The 16,769-nt window shown below is 43.5% G+C and overlaps 1 protein-coding gene across 1 annotated transcript; it reads left to right on the top strand.

Moving 5' to 3' along the window:
• Positions 1 to 12,116: 12,116 nt before the first annotated feature.
• Positions 12,117 to 12,535, top strand: TAL2 (TAL bHLH transcription factor 2). Its single transcript, XM_061201076.1, has one exon. It carries the CDS (start codon positions 12,144 to 12,146, stop codon positions 12,459 to 12,461), a length of 318 nt encoding a protein of 105 aa, XP_061057059.1. The 5' UTR covers positions 12,117 to 12,143; the 3' UTR covers positions 12,462 to 12,535.
• The last annotated feature ends 4,234 nt before the right edge of the window (positions 12,536 to 16,769 follow it).

The following is a 16,769-nucleotide window of genomic DNA, read 5'->3' as shown; positions in this document are numbered from 1 at the left end:
CCTGTCACAGCTTCCTAGTCTCCCCACATCATTTCTTGGCCCCCTCCACACAGCAGCCAGAATGTTCTTCTCATCTCCTTAAAAAACAAGTTAAGCAATCACCAGAAACTCCTTCCATGGCCTTAGAAGCATTCATTTCACAGAAACAAGCTATGTGACTTCTGACGGAAAGCAGGGCAAGCTGAAGGCAGCTGTTTGGAGAAATGAGTCAGTGCTGTCTTGCATTCATTCATCAAAAGCAAGTAAACTAGAATGATACTTGCTTTAAAGAATTCAAAATGGAGATGGGGGCTCTTTTAAAAAAACAGAGGATTCAAAGGATTTTAAATTTCCCAAATAAAATGTCACAGAAAGATAAAACCTATGACCGAAAGTAACACCCGCATACTGACAAATTTAGTTGTAAAAGAATTGGCACAGTTTTATTTGGAAAATGCAAATTTGAAAACAGGAGTTGTAATATCACAAAACAAAATGGAATTCATGAGAAGAAGCAAGGCAAAGAGGATCATTTTATGTTGACACAGGGCACAATTCTCTTAAGTCAATAAAACTTCCAAGAGTCTTTATGTGCAAAATGCATTGTATCTCAAGGTATAAAGATTTAAAGCAAACACTCTTGGAAAAACCAAAAGGAAGGAACAGACACAAAACAGTAGAGGGAGATTTTCACATAACTCTCTCTAACAGATCAAATAGACCCAAACTCCCATGAATATAGAGGATCAATTTAATGGATGTATATAAAAAAATTTTTATTTTTCAAACAAAGGATATATCTCCTTTTCTATTACCTAGGGATCATTTATAGAAGTTGATCATATGTTTTACCTAGAGAAGCTCTTAATAAATATCCCAAAGCAAAAACATGGAGCATACCTTTGACTACACTGCAATAAAATTAGAAGTTAATAGCATACCTTTGACTACACTGCAATAAAATTAGAAGTTAATAGCACATGGTTACCAAAAAATACAACGATAAGGAAATTTTTTAAAAGTTTTAAAAAGAAAAATTAAAATAAACAACAGATGTTAGAGGCTAATGGCAAAGATACTGCAAATGGAAGTGAAGGATGACACCAAAGGTATATCAGAAGAAAATTCATAGCCTGAAATGCTTTTCTTATTAAACAAGAAAGAATGGAAATTAATAAACAATCTAAGAATGGGAGATGGAGAAAGAACAAAATAAACATAGGCAAATGAAAAAGCAGATTTAATAAAGATATGGTAGAAAGTGAAATAAGTCAGACAGAGAAAGACAAATACAGTATGATTTCACTCATATGTGAAATATTAAACAAGCAAAAACTAAAACTTAGATGAAGAAAATGGAATAGTGGTTACCAGAGGGGAAGGGGAAGGGGCTAAATGGCTAAAGGGGGGTCAACTGTATGGTGACAGATGGAAACTAAACTTTCGGTGGTAAGCACGCTGTAGTGTATACAGAAGTTGAAATAGAATGTTGTACACATGAAACTTATATAGTGTTATAAACCAGTTACCTCAATTAAAAAAAAAGGTGAAACCTAGAAAGTCCAAAAAATAAAAATAAAGATACAATAGAAATGAATACATTAGAAAATCAGAAAAATGATGAACCACAGAGGTAGTTTTTTAAGAGAAAAATAAAATGGACAAGCTCTGCAAAGCTAATAAAGGAGAGAGAAGTCCTAAACACATAACATGAGGAATGAGAAAGTTGATAATGTAAATACGGAGATATTTTTGAAAGCATTTGTTACCGACCAGGGTTCTTGGCCTTCCCCAATCAATGAAAATTGACTAGAGGCCAAAGAAGAAATTCAGGCAAGGCTTTATTGGGGCCCCTGCTGCAGCAGTGGGGAATGAGAACAAACCACAGGTTCCTTTGTTTGCTCGCTCCCTGAGCGGGGGCGGGGGGGGGGGGGGCAAGCTTGTTCCTTATATGGGGCGAGGGTAGGGGTGTGTCCAGGGGTCGGGCCGGAGGGGTGGCTTAGGTGCTTTGCCCACCCCTTAGGTGGTGGGTTTTTTAAATTTTTTAAATTATTTTTAAAATTTATTTATTTTTTATTGGGGTATATTTGTTTTACAATGTTGTGTAGTTTCTACTGTACAGTGAAGTGGAGTTCCCTGTGCTATACAGCAGGTTCTCATTAGTTATCTATTTTATACATATTAGTGTGCAGAGGGCATGAGCAGTACCCTGCTTTTGCTCCAGGCTCCTCAAAAGTGGCAGTTGGGTTTTTTGGTCTCTTTGTATCTTTTGTCCAGAATTTGTCCCAACTGCACATGCACACAGTTATTTTTAGTCCCAGTCAGTTTCTTTGTATTTTGCTGCTGGAGGAGAGGTGTGCCCAGGTGGAAGCATTGCAGCACTGCAGCAAAGGGGCCCAGGTCCCAGCCTGTCTCACTTTGAATAACTGTATATAACACTTTACTAATGAATGTGAAAATGTCAAAGTTCATATGTCAAAGTACCAAAATTGACTTGCAAGGTAGCACACTTGAAGGAACAAAATCTATCTAGGATTTACTAGTAAATTTTATTAACTATCAAGAACCAGCTAATTCATGTGATGGATAAATTGATGGAAGCTTAACAATAGATGGATGGAAGTGGGGCTGAATGTATGACTGGATAAATGGAGAAATAGATGGATGCTTTGGGGCCTGGATATGCAGAATTGGGGATTGGGAAGGGGGTTGAGAATGAGCGGGGAAGAAGGGAGTTTTAAGACTGGATAGAGCTGACGCTTGACCTCCAGCCAAAATGATTTTGGTCCACAACCACCTGGGCTCACAGGAATCCCTTCTGAAAACCTCAGGTTCGTCTTTTCTGAAGCTAACAGCCCCAGCACACAGGACTAGAGATCCAGCATTCACAGGCTAATCCAGACAGATCAATTAAGACAGCAGAACCAGAGAGGCTGACAATGCCCCAGCCCTCCTAGGGACCTGCTCTTCTCTCCCCAACCCTCTGGTCCCTCCCCAGGAGCCCGCAGGTGCAGTCTCTCCAGGGGGCGGTGAGAGCCATGAATAGTAAGGGTTTTAGCTCAAGCACACAGAGGCGTTTAGCTGCCCAAACCTAATCCCCCAATAATCGGATTATGTAAATTCCTACTTCAACCCCTTCCCCTGCAAGACCTCGCCCCTAAACTCTCCACACTGGGAGACCAGGATGGGAGAGGGCCCATCACGCTGAAGCATCACTGCTAGTGGAATACTGCACCAAGACGGTTTCCCCCATTTCAAAAATTATAAAACCAACAATAACATGGAAGAAACTTCAGAGAAGAAAACAAATGTCGACCCTGGTTGCACTGTGCCAACACATCTGTGCTCCCTTCTCCACAGTCCTCATCTTTCCCCTCGTCCTGTCTCTCAGTCCTCGTCCACTTGTACACAGATCCTATTTTACACTTACTGTTGCTTACCTTAGCCTCACACATTTCCAATCTTGCTTCCTAGTTGCTACACTTCTTTTTTACAGCTGTAGAATGTGCCATTAAGAATATATTACCTCGCAGGCTTTTGGCTGAGAGGAAGGGTAATGTAGGTTCTTGGTTTAAATTCCAACATGCCCTCTATCAGGACTGAGGTACAACAGGTAGGGTGGGAGACATGGGCACCATGAGGCACCATGAGGCAGCAGTTCCCCTCAGTGGCACACAGAGACGGACGGCAGAAAGGACAAATCAGGGCTGCTCACTGCAAATATTAGAGTATGTTCCCAAAGGCCCCTTTTGTGCCTATGCATAATTGACCCATTCATTCTCTCCAACCCACCCTCTAATCCATCCGCTGACTGCCACCAGAATGAGCCTTGTAACTGTAAATCAAAACATATCACTCCCATGTTCAAGGCCTTCATATGGACTGCCCTCTCCTCCACTCATACGTGTGTAGTTCCTATCCAGCATTTCCCACTTTTGCACCCAGGTGATCGGGGACCCTGCCTTGGATTCTGTGCTTTAGATGGACCTGCTCTAGTCCTCCTCCAGTGCCCACCAGGTGCCCATTTCCCACATTCTAGACCACACTCAGGGTATCAGGGACCCCTGAATTTATACCACACTCTGTATATCCAGAACCCCTGCATTTCTGCTCAAATGGCCCTGAGTCTATTTTCAGAACCTTCACAGGGCTCTTCCTTAGGTCCGTGTGGGCTGGGATTCCACGTCATATACACAAGACCCTTCACAGAGAAGGGGGTGGGAAAAGAATGGGAATGGGGATGGGTCAGGAGTCTCCATTTGTACCCTTGTCCTGAGCCCCACATATGTCAGAGGCAGCCCTGCCTCAAGGCCTAGTTTAAATGGCATCCCTCCCACGAGCAATTGCTGATCCTCCAGCTAGAATCTTTGCCTCCTTAACTCCAATTTCATACTCTCTGGCACTCAGGACTGTCTATCTTGTATTTAGTCATTTTTGTCATGTCCTCTTCCTCCCAAAGACTGTGAACTCCTTACAGGCAGATACAGAATTTTCTTCACTTTCCTGCCCTCTGAGAACTAGCAGTTTGTGCAACAGCTTTTTTATTTATAATAAGAACTGTATGCATTTTTTTTTTGAGGAGGGGGACAAACAACACCCAAATCTCAGTGGCTTACAACAGCAAGATTTATTCCTCACTCATGTGACGTGAAGGCTGTGGTTGGCTATGGGTTTGCTGTATGGCTTCCAGGCTGAGAGAGCAACCCCAAACATTACTTTCTAATGACTAAGCCCAACCAGCAATCACTCTTTTTTTTTTAAACATCTTTATTGGAGTATAATTGCTTTACAATGTTGTATTAGTTTCTGCTGTATAACAAAGTGAATCAGCTATATGTATACATATATCCCCATATCCCCTCCCTCTTGCGCCTCCCTCCCACCCTCCCTATCCCACCCCTCTAGGTGGTCACAAAGCACTGAGCTGATCTCCCTGTGCTATGCGGCTGCAGCTGCTTCCCACTAGCTATCTATTTTACATTTGGCTGTTAAAGCTTCTGTTCTATCACCACCATGTCAAGTCTGCTCACATTCCATTGGCTGATGCAAGTCACATGGCCAAGCCTGGAAGGGAGTGAGGAATTGCTCTCCCTTCACCTACAGGGAGGCACTGCCAGTCACATGACAATGGGAGGGGCTATATAATCCTCTCACAAGGAAGGGAGCCAGTAGTTGTAACAATAATACAATTTACCACAGTAAAATTTATAGTAGTCTGACTGTGTACTAGGTACAGTGCTAAATTTTACAGATGAAGAAATTGAGGTAGGGAGAAGTTACATGATTTACCTAGGGTCACATAAATGGCTACATCAGGGATTTCAACCTGGGTAATGCAAATCCAGAGTCCTTTGCTCTTATCCACTAAGCTTTAATGCATTTGTGAATTTATTGTGCCAAATCCGATGCTGGTACCTTCAGAGAGTGTGATGCCTAGAATTTTATTACTTACCCATTCATTTATCAACCAACATTTGAAGAATGCCTGTTCACTGGGTTTGAGGAGGAGACAGACAAGATAAATGGGTAAAATATTACTAAATGGGGGTGAGTGCTAAGGAGAATAAAGCAGGGCAGGAGGATGAAGAGTCTGTGTGTGTGAACGTGCAATTTTAGATATTGTGGTCAGAGAATCCTCATTGAGAAGGTGACATTTGAGCAAAGACCTGAAGAATGTCAGCTCCTTGAGGGCAGAATTTGTGTCTGTTTTGTTTGAAGTTGTATCCCCAGTGCCTATAACAGGCACTGGCCTGTAGCAGACACTCAATAATCATTTCTGAATGAATGAAAGGAGGTGAGGGAAGGAACTATTTGGATAACTTGGGGTGAAGAGTGTTTCAGGCCATAGAAACAGACAGTGCAAAGGCCCTGAGGCAGGAGGGTGCCTGGAGTGTTCCAGAGCTGAGTACACCCCGGGGAGTGAAGGAACACACAGGGTCAGGTAAAATCTGGGAGCCATTGTTAAGACTTAACTCTGAGTGAAATGGGGAGCCAGGGGAAGGCTTTGAGTGAGAAGTGACAGGAACCTGACTTGGGTTTTCATAGGATCATTCTGGGTGATGTTGGAGAATGGACGGAAAGAGGAAAGTACAGAATCAGGAAGACCAATGAGGAGGCCCTGAAATACCAAGTCCCTGGGGCACTCTGGAAGCTGGGATGAATAAATCTGGGGATCTGTCCAGTGCAGTGATTGTTAAATTTCTTTGTGCATCTTCATCTGCGGGGATACTTAGTAAAAACGCAGATTTTCAGACCCCATCCCCAGAAAACTTGATCTGGTGGTCTGGGTTGTGGGTATTGAGATCTGCCTCCCCTCACCCATGATTCTGAAGCAAGTGGTTCTTGAACTACAGTTGGAGACTTACTGGGCCTTAAATGATTGACATCTGATGAGTTAACCACGTGGCATGGACTTTCTGAGGTTTGTAGACGTAGAAGAGGGTGGGTAGGTCACACGCCCAGCTTTGCCGTGGCCGGGTAGGTGGCAGGACCCCTCCCGTCCCCAAGCCTTACGCAAAGCAGGGTTCTCCTTCCGCCTCTGCTCCGTTTCTAGAACACAGGGAGGCTGGTCCCGGGAAGCGGGCGCGCGGTGGGGGGAGGGGGGAGGGAGGGACCTGCGGAGTCCGGGTCAGAAAGGGGCCCCGTGGGTCCCCGAGACAAAGGGCGGTGTCCTATAAAGACGGTAGCGGAGGCGTGGCGCCCAGGCGAGGGCGACAACTACGGCGCGGGCTCCTGGATCTTGGAGAGGAGGTGCGTGGACTCCGAGAGGGACGTGGGCACTGCCGGGGCTTGTGGGCCAGCGGGTCTCCGGCGCAGCTCCCCGAGTCCGAGCCGCACTCGCTGCGGAGGGCAGGGGTGTGGAGTTGACTTGGTGGCAGCCACCAAGGCGACTCGGTGAGAGAACCTGGGGGCTTTTCGCGGAACAGGGGCGGTGGTGCGGCTCCGGGGGAGCCTGGCGGGTCCTCTAGCGCGTGTTGGCGGGGCTGCTGCGCCTTGGTGTGCGATGCCCAGGCACCCCTGGATGTGTCTCCGAGGGCCTCTTAGGCAGCTTCTGCGTCGGGATGAGCGACTCCTGGACACCTGGCAGGTGCGAAACTTTAGCCGAGATGCTTTCCCGGACGCCTGAACTTCATCGCAAAGCAGGCGCTGCCGGCGGAGGGGAGCAAAAGTTATACAAAGAAAAAGGGAGAAGCCGGGAATGAAGCGGTCAAGGGCAGCAGGTTGGGCGGGGTGGGCGGCGAGGCGCGGGTGTTGAGCGCGTTTTGGAACAGGTGGCGCTCCCAGTGCGCCGGGAGCGCACCCAAAGACCCGCATTCATAGTAAATGTACTTATTTAGAAGAGTTGTCTAGTGAGAAAAGTAATTGCATAATAGTATGTATTCTGATTTTTAAAGGATACATACATTTTATATAAAAGATATATATATGTGTGTGTTTATATATATACATATATTATATATACACACACCAAACTGGCTACTGCTGGGCAATGAGTTTGAATAGGTAGATGGATAAGGGTGGTCTTTTATTTTTTGCTTTATCACTTGTGTACTGCTTGAATTTTTTTTTTTTTCTTAAGTTATCATGTGTTATTTCTATAGTAACTTCAAAAGGCAAAGCTGTGCCTAGTGTTGGAGGTTAGGCACTTTCCCCTAACGCAATTGTATAAACCACCCTTGACCGCCCTCTTTCTGGACATTGTTTCCGCTTACTTTTAAAAGAAAGATGAAAGAGACAAATACACAGGACCAAACGCCAGAAAGAGAAATTTAAAGTTTTATGAAAAAAGAGCAGTGTGAGTCTGAATGCCTGGGACAGGCCACCATAGGAATGTTAGCTGTACTTCTGTGCTGCAACCTTTCTAGTTGACCTGGGCTCTGTGTCCAGGAAACACCCACATGAAAAAGCAGCACCTTTTCTGGGGGCATAATTGTTCTTTTCTCCAGTAACCTGTTACCTTCTGTAGTGACAGTATAAGTAGAAGTTGGTGCACACCTATATTCCTATTCAGTTTACCGTGACATTCCTCCTATCCAGGCATTCCCACTCGGGTGTGTGGATAGAATTCAGGCGTTCTATATATTTAGGTGGGAAAAAATTACATCTTTATGTCTACTGACCTTTAGTTTAAATTTAGCATTTCCTTTATTTATGAATGTGAGTAATAAACTACTTTGGCACTGGTAGTGCTGATGACTGTCACCAATAAAAATCATACTTTCAACTCATGTTACAGATGTTGCAGATCTTCTGAAAAAATCATTTAAATATCACTACTTAGAAATGATGATAACAAATCTATTTAATGTGTTAAGAGTGAAGCACAGGTATTACTGTCTTGCTTTTTAGAATTATTTTAATACCTATGAAGTATAATTGGTTATTTTATGTGTCTATTTTAATTCATACATTTAAAATTCTTATTCTGAGAAGGGAACCAAAGGCTTTTTCCTTTATGTATTTGAAATCATTGTTCTGAGATGAAATCCATCCCTAGGCTTCCCCAGACTGCCAAAAAGGCCCATGGCACAAAAAAGGTTATGGACCCTGACTCAGCAGGAGTCAGTGGTGACATAGATGCATAAATACTCAGGCTTGGGACACAGGCTCTGCCACACAGGGATGTGTGACTTGGGACCAAAAAACTTCACGCCTGTTTCAACATCTGTCAGATGTTCTCTGATTCTGTGGCATCTGGGGTACTTTTTAAGTTCTTAAATTACTTTGAATCAAGAATTAGCAGCCATCAGTCCTTGCAACAGGAAAAACACTAAATGCCATTTTCCTTTGATTTAATAAGTCCTTAGCAATTTTCCAGTGACCTCTACTTTGAGTTTTTCCAGCTTGTTAAATCACTGATTTCTATTTCCCCCTGTGGAGAAGGAGAGTAACACACTTGAGGATAAGTCAACAAGTAATTATTAAGCACGTCCTAGGATGGCAAGGCTACGTTTCAGAAGCCTTCTCTTCTCCCCATTTCCTCTGTCTGCTTCTCACAATAGGATGGAGCCCTCTCAGAAGAGAACACCAGTTAGTTTATCCTGCCTAATCTTTTCTTCCCAGCTTGAAAAAGACCCCCCATGGGACTAGTGAATGAGCTAAAGCCTCTTTTGAGAAGAGAAGCTTAAAAGTGACTTTGCTTCCACAGTCCTGGCTGCAAAGCAACCAGCCTTGGTGTGAGCAAAACTGAATAGTTTTTTAAATCCCCTTGATTTAGGTTCAAACTTTCATATTTTAGGTAGAGTTGGATGCAGGTCTGACAAAGCTCATATTTTCATTGTATATCCAAAGGCTAGGTTATTTAGAAATAACTTAGGTAGATAAAAGGCAAGGGCAGGACATTGTGGCATTTCAGCATAGAAAGAGGCCTTGGGGATCACCCCCTTCAGTTTGGAAGCCCCCTAGAATGCCTGAGTTAGGTGCTGTTTCTCTGCTCCTACAGCCCCTGTGCTTCCCTCTCTGTGTCACAGGGCAGTGGGCTCCTCAGTGTCCAGCAGTGAGCACAGTGTCTGGCACGTAGAGTCAGTAAGTGTAAAGCTTAGAGTGCATGTGACTGTCTTGGATCATGGGTCCAACTAGGAGTGTCTCCACAGAGAGAGGAAATAGACTTAAGCAGCTGATGGAGGGAGCCTGAGGCCAGCCGGAGAACTTGAGCCGCCATGATTCTGCTCACCACTGGCTTCTCAGCACAGCACTGGCCTCTCCAACCCAGGCAGAAGCAGGAAAGGCAACAAGAACCTGCATGGGGAAATGTCCTGGGGGGCATATATCCTTGTAGCTTATTTTATACATGATAGTTTGTACCTCTTAATCCCCTAGATACTGCTTCCTTCTCAAACATAGCTTTGCTAGGTCTCAGAACTCCTGTTTGGAGAGTAGGGCAGTGTTCTCAGCATTAGGTACACGCAGAGATCACACAGGGGTGCGTTGCTTGGATCTCACTTCAAGAAAAAACTTGCAGTTCAGCTGCAGGGAGTGCAGTTAGCTGACAGCCTTCAGTGGCAGTGCCCTCAGGATGGGGCCTCCGTTCTTCCGGCAGCCCCCAGCCTATGAGTGAGCATGGCAGCGCTGCCAGGATCTGGTGATTTCTGCCCAGTGGGGTCTCCTCTACAGTCACTCTTTGCCCTAGAGCTCCCTGTTGGGTTGACTGCCATTTTTTCAGGTCTGCATCACAGCCCACCCTTTTGTACCATATGTGCCAATTTTTAACCCTCCAACTCCTTCCTGCAACGTGGGCTGTTAACACAAACAACAGGTGTGGAAGGAAACTGGCACTTTGAGAGGCACCTACCAAGTGCCTGACATTCTACATGGCGCTTTATATAACTTTTCTCAGATATTTGGGATGTTTACCTACAAACTCATATCCTCAGGAAAGCCCAAATAAAAATAGGAGATTGGGATTGACATATATACACTAATATGTATAAAATAGAGAACTAATAAGAACCTGCTGTATAAAAACATAAATAAAATAAAATTCAAAAAAAGAAATAGAAAAAAGGTAGAACTTAGGGAAAAGTTCAATGGCGTTGACCCAATCATTTTGGTCTTGACATGGTTCTTTTACACCTTTCTCTAGTCAGCAAGTGTAGCTCTGGATTTGGCCCTTGGTGTGTGGGACCTTCTGCTGTGATTTTTAAGTGCTTATAACTTAAAATGTGCCGCCTCCTCCACCAGACCATCCAATAAGCTCCTTGAGCACCAGTACCCAGTCCAACCATGTCCACAAACCCATGGAACAGAACAGGTCTACAGGAAGGGTTAAAATAAAGCAACAAAGGCAGCAAGAGCCAAGAGATTACAGGAGGCTTGGTTATAGGAAAACCAAGATATCACCCCCCCCAGGAATATTCAGTACCTCACAAGTAATTTTTATTTATAAATATATTTATTATTTTGTTGTATTTATTCCCCAACACTTTTATAGCCATTACTCTGTGTCAGGCACTGTTATAGTGATTTACAAATATTAACTTATTTAATTCTCCTAATAGCCTTTGTCTTCCACCAGTGGCTGTGGGCATGGGGGGCTCTGGGATGGCCTGGAAGCCTTTATAGGAATGAAAAGGAGGATTTGATCTGCTCTTTAAAGAATGTGTAGAAATAGGCAAGAAGACAGCGAGGAGGGAATTCAAGGGACAGAAGATGGCATGTGTGAAAGTGTGGAGTTAGGAATATATACTACTCTTTGGGGGCACAGGAAGGGGCCCTCTGCCCAGGTTGCTGAGACTGGAGCAGGCGGCAAACTGATAACCATGAGCCAAGAGCATCAAACATTGGGTGCTGGGGTTTGGCTCGTTTGCTGACGCGCCATAAAGGTTCCCATTAACGTAGGTTAATCCAAGCCACCTGAACAAAGGGGCCCATGCCTCTAAAAGTTAAAAAGGGCACAATTAAGAATTGGCAATATGCGATAATAATCACCTCTCCCAGGGTTGGAAAGGTCATCCATATTCAACCTTGGAGAGCCTGGGTGTCTTCCGCAGCATCCACGCCAAATCGTCACCCCCACCTGCCCCTTTTCTTCTTTTGTCACGCTAAACAACCCCACTTCTGCTCCTCACGCAGCCGGGTTTCAAGGCTCTTCATCACCCTGTTCATCCTCCTCTAAATGTGGTCCAGTCTAGATATTTTAGCTCTTACACAGCGGGCCCAATCCGCAGATGAGGTCGGCCAGCTAAGAGGAGAGTTGTGCTATCACCTTCTTCACTCCAAATATTATCTCGTTAATGAAACCTAGGGTCTCAGCACCCCCCTTTTTAAAGAATCTATATTCAACTCTCTGTTAGCAAATATATGTTTTATTCACACATGTACTCAATCCTACACTGTGCCTGATTCTGAACAATTAGGAAGAGTTGGTTATAAAAGAAGTAATAGAGGTATTAGGATAAAACCACCTCTTAACTGGAGGCTTCAAAACAACCAGGGAGAGAAACGCTGAAGGAAGGTGTTCTTATCCTGCCCTTTCTTCTGCCATGTTTTCTTCCCTTGTCAAAGGAAGATTCAAAGCACCTGGAAATGAGGCAATGCATTTCCTAAGATCTGGGTGGAGAAGATTAACATCTCAAGTTCCTGGCAGGACGTGTGCTACCCAGCAGGCCTCTGACAAGGTGTTGGCCCTCAGTGCCCTTTCTCTTTCTCGTCTCAGGAACTCCAACATGACCAGAAAGATCTTCACAAACACCAGGGAGCGGTGGAGGCAGCAGAACGTCAACAGTGCCTTTGCCAAGCTGAGGAAGCTCATCCCCACTCACCCTCCCGACAAGAAGCTGAGCAAAAACGAAACGCTTCGCCTGGCGATGAGGTACATCAACTTCCTGGTGAAGGTCTTGGGGGAGCAAAGCCTACAGCAAACGGGAGTGGCTGCTCCAGGAAATATTCTGGGCCTCTTCCCCCAAGGACCCCACCTGCCGGACAGGACTCTCCTTGGTGATTACCAGGTTCCATCATCCGGCCCAAGCCACCACATTCCGTAGTGGGGCTCTGGCTGTGGTCACCCCAGGCAGCACTGGTTCAGAAGTAACTAGCTGTCGACAGCCTTTTGCATGTTCCAGGGTCAACTTGATGAATAATTTGTGAGGCATGAATTTAAGCTTCATAGGAGGTGGCTCAGGGTCGGCTTCAGGATGCTGAAAGGAGACCATGAGGAACGTGCCTTGGGAGTCTGTCACCCCCTACCCCCAGGGCTTCAGTCAGATCAGCCTGTCTCTGTCTATGTTATAAATCTGGGCTCTGCATAAGATGTTGTTTGAAAGAAAAAAAAAAGACCCTTAGGTTAAAAACTGGTTTGAAAATCACTGTTTTACTCAGTATGTTTTCAGTTATAAGAAAGTTTTCTCAAAATGGATCTCAGATAGATGAGTAGAAAATGCTTCCCTGCGAACATATTTTAAAGTTTGTTTTGAAAAATGAGGCATATTTGATCGAGGGTGAACAACGTTAAGACAAATGAAAAGATAGCCCTTGCAGAAACCAACCTGGAGACTTGCAGGAACATCTGTGAAGAAAAGACCCTCCTGACATGTGAGGACCACAGGAAGGCAGCAGATACCTGTGGAAGAGCTCTGCATCCTTTATCTCTATGGACATGTGAGGTGTCACTTGCATAGGGCTGTGTATGTATATGTTATCTCTAAAGCCAAATGGTGGATTGTACCTGTGAGAGGAAAGGACTTGATAATTTACGAGAGTTCATAGTTTTCTTATGAAAAACAGCTAGCTAAAATAGGTTTTCTAACCCCTTAGTTTCACATGTCAGGTATCAAAACTTTTAATTTAGCCTGAGTTTCTGCTGACTTAAGACCTGTAAAATTCAAATATAATGATGAAAATCTAAATATTACCATTTAACAGCTCATTTAACAGAGAGCTTAACAAAAGATTTAGAGTAGACAATAGGAATGTTAATACCAGACTCTAATGAATTAATGAACATGTGATTTGTTTTCCCTGCTATGGAGCATTAGCTCAGTCTTACGCTGGGAGAGGTGGTACCCACAAATGAGTGAAACAGCGTGGATCTGGCAGAACTCACCACCATGTGCCACCCTGATGATGCTTAGATTCAAAAATGAATCCCATAGTTGAGCCCAGAATACAAATAATGTCATTTGATTGTCTCTGGGACATTTTATTTCCCCAAAGTTCTTGGTGGTACATTGGTTTTAAAACCGTCTGAACTACAGGTAGGAAATAGATGGATTTGAGATTATGTATACACAATAGAGGAATTTAAATTTTCTGCCACTCTAGAAGGAAGGTATTTGATTTATGAAAGGCTGAAATGAGCCTCTTTCGTTTGGTGATTAGAAGAAATCTGGATGAGGCGCCCTCAAAATCTCATTCTCCCAAAATAGCAAGGTCATAATGTCTTTAAACTCTACACGGCATTGACACTTGTAGAACAACACATTTATCAGAAACAATGCATTTTCCGTGTAGGTCCTTTCTTTAAACTGCATTCAATAAATGTCCCCACAGACCCAGAATAGTCCTGGGAAACACATAAGCACAGAGACCAGGGGATTTCCCCCGAATTTGCATTTCTTTCTCATGAGCTTATGTGGACTTAAATTTGTCCCCAAACTACCAGGTGATAGTACATCTCAAAGCTTTGATGACAGTTTGTCAATTGAGTAACATTGCTTATTCTCTCATCTGGCATTAACTCAAAGTAACACTTTTGACAGCATTTTTATATTAGCCTCATGTTGCTGAGGAAGGCAGAGAAGACCTCTTTGCCTGAACACAGGATTTTACTGCTCTTCTCAGAATGAGTGCACTTCTCTGCTGCTGGGGCCATGTCTGTTGTGCACAGAGGGCCTTTCCACTGAAAAGTAACCGAGTACCGCCAAAAAGTCGTGAGGAGATTGAGTATCATTAAACTAAATGAGGGAACAGTTATTTAAAGAAACCCTATAGGAAATTCCTACGATAAATGAATAAACATTTAAAATATTACTTAATGTAATTCATCTCTTAAATGATTTCTTTTGCAAGTTGGATTTTGGCCTATCAAGTTGTGTTAGGTTAAAGTGACTGTCAAAAGGAATTGTAGTTATATGGACCAAAACCTTGCCAAGGTATCTGTGAGATTGGAAGCTAATTCTAAAATCACTCCACAGCCTTCTTGGTGGCCTGTACTTACGGCTTGGTGATTACAGTAGTAAGAATTTATGGTTCAAATGAATTCTAGTTCACTGATGGTACATCTCTTTATGGACCATTTGAACCCAAAAGAAAAATTTAGACAGGTTATATCATTTATGCTACTCTGTTACTTGAAAACAAGTGTTTGTTCCGCTATGGGCACCACTGGAAACTTCCGGAAGCCAAGTATAAACAGGCCCATTTATTTATACAGATCATTAGATTGGCTAATTCTACTCCTCCTTTTACAGAGGAGAAAACAGTCCAGAGGGTTTTGAAGTAACTTTGCAGAGGTCACATGGACAGTTAGTGCAACCCAGGACATAGTGTGAGATCTTCTGAGCCAGCGCGTCCAGCCTTTCTACAGCCCTGTTCAGTCACTAAGGATTTTAGGATTGAAAATGGCCAAGCACCTCATTATTAGGCTCATCTCTTTTTAATAGTTTTAGTGATCTTCATATGCCTTTTAATTGAAATTGAATTATTGTGCTTTGTAGAATGTGATTAGAGGTAACGACCAAAGATTTTATTTGGTGATGTGTTTTGTGAGTTTGTAATCATTGATTCTAAATTGCTATTTAACTATTAATTTATTGAAAATAAATTATTTAAGAAAAGAAATTGTTTTTTTTTAGAAAGTATTTCACAAATTTACTAAGCACATCCACCCATTCTGTCCATCCTTTGAACCCCACTCCCCCTGTTATCTTGAGTCTAAAAAAAAAATCTAGGGCTTCCCTGGTGGTGCAGTGGTTAAGAATCTGCCTGCCAATGCAAGGGACACGGGTTCGAGCCCTAGCCCGGGAAGATCCCACATGCCGGGGAGCAACTAAGCCCATGCGCCACAACTACTGAGCCTGAGCTCTAGAGCCCGCAAGCCACAACTACTGAGTCCGCATGCCACAACTGCTGAAGCCCATGCACTGCAACAAGAGAAGCCACCACAGCGAGAAGCCCACGCACTGCAACGAAGAGTAGCCCCCGCTCACTGCAACTAGAGAAAGCCCGCGCACAGCAACGAAGACCCAACACAGCCAAAAATAAATAAATAAATAAATTTACTAAAAAAAAAATCTAGCATTCCCTAATTAGTCCCTCCCTTTGCTTCATCTTTCACACAGCTTCCTAACTGTCCTTCTCAAATCACAGCTATGGTCAGGTCGTCCCCTGCTATCAAACCTTCAGTGTCTTGTCCACCAGACTGAGACAGATGCCATACCCCAGCAAACCAGGCCCTCTGCAGCCTGGCTCAATGTACTATTCCCTTTACCTTCCACAATTGCCTAAATATATTATGCATGCTAATGAAACCACTTCACTTGTTGGTCCAACAGGCCAAACTCTAATACCTCTGACTTTACTCTTGTGAGTCCATCTGCTTGCACTAAATTCCACTTGCTAAAATCCTTCATGACTGTTCTTAAATACCACTCCTTCAGGAAGCTTGACTCATCTTAAACACCATCTTACATGAAGTCCTCCTAGATTTCCACCACTCAGTCTAATGTCTCCTTTTGTAGAATCCTCTTATATGCTTCAAGACCCTTACTTCCTCTCCCCTGTGTTATATACATCTTGTGCATATTCTGTCCCCAGCAACAAGATAAGATCTCCTTGAGGGCAGTGACAGTTTATAACATTGAGTCTTCACAACAGCCCTGCCAGTGACCTCACTTTTAAAATGAGAAAACTATATCGAGACTAGCTCCATTAAGAATACTCCTCTAGCCTCCCCTGAAAGATGACACTGAAATGCAACTTGAACAGGCTGAATTTTCCTGAGAAATCGCAAGTCTAAAGCTCTTCTTTTTTTTTTTTTAATTTTTATTGGAGTATAGTTGATTTACAATGTTGTGTTAGTTTCAGGTGTATAGCAAAGTGAATCAGTTATACGTATACATATATCCACTCTTTTTTAGATTCTTTTCCCATCTGGGCCATTACAGAGCATTGAGTAGAGTTCCCTGTGCTATACAGTAGGTCCTCATCAGTTATTTATTTTATATATAGTAGTGTGTATGTGTCTATCCCTAAAGCTCTTCTTAAAAGTTTGTTTCTCAAAATATCCATTCACCAAGGCCCTTGCAACACCTGCCTGATGAGGTTTCACCAGCTAAGAATGGCTTGAGATGACC

This window comes from Eubalaena glacialis, chromosome 9 (genome assembly GCF_028564815.1).
Source record: "Eubalaena glacialis isolate mEubGla1 chromosome 9, mEubGla1.1.hap2.+ XY, whole genome shotgun sequence".
NCBI classification, from domain to species: domain Eukaryota; kingdom Metazoa; phylum Chordata; class Mammalia; order Artiodactyla; family Balaenidae; genus Eubalaena; species Eubalaena glacialis.
The sequence above is the reverse complement of the archived record's forward strand: the minus strand, read 5'-3'. Positions and strand labels throughout refer to the sequence as shown.

Bases quoted from the DNA above. Each gene is read 5' to 3' on its own strand.
- TAL2 (XM_061201076.1), top strand. From the start codon at position 12,144: ATGACCAGAAAGATCTTCACAAACACCAGGGAGCGGTGGAGGCAGCAG.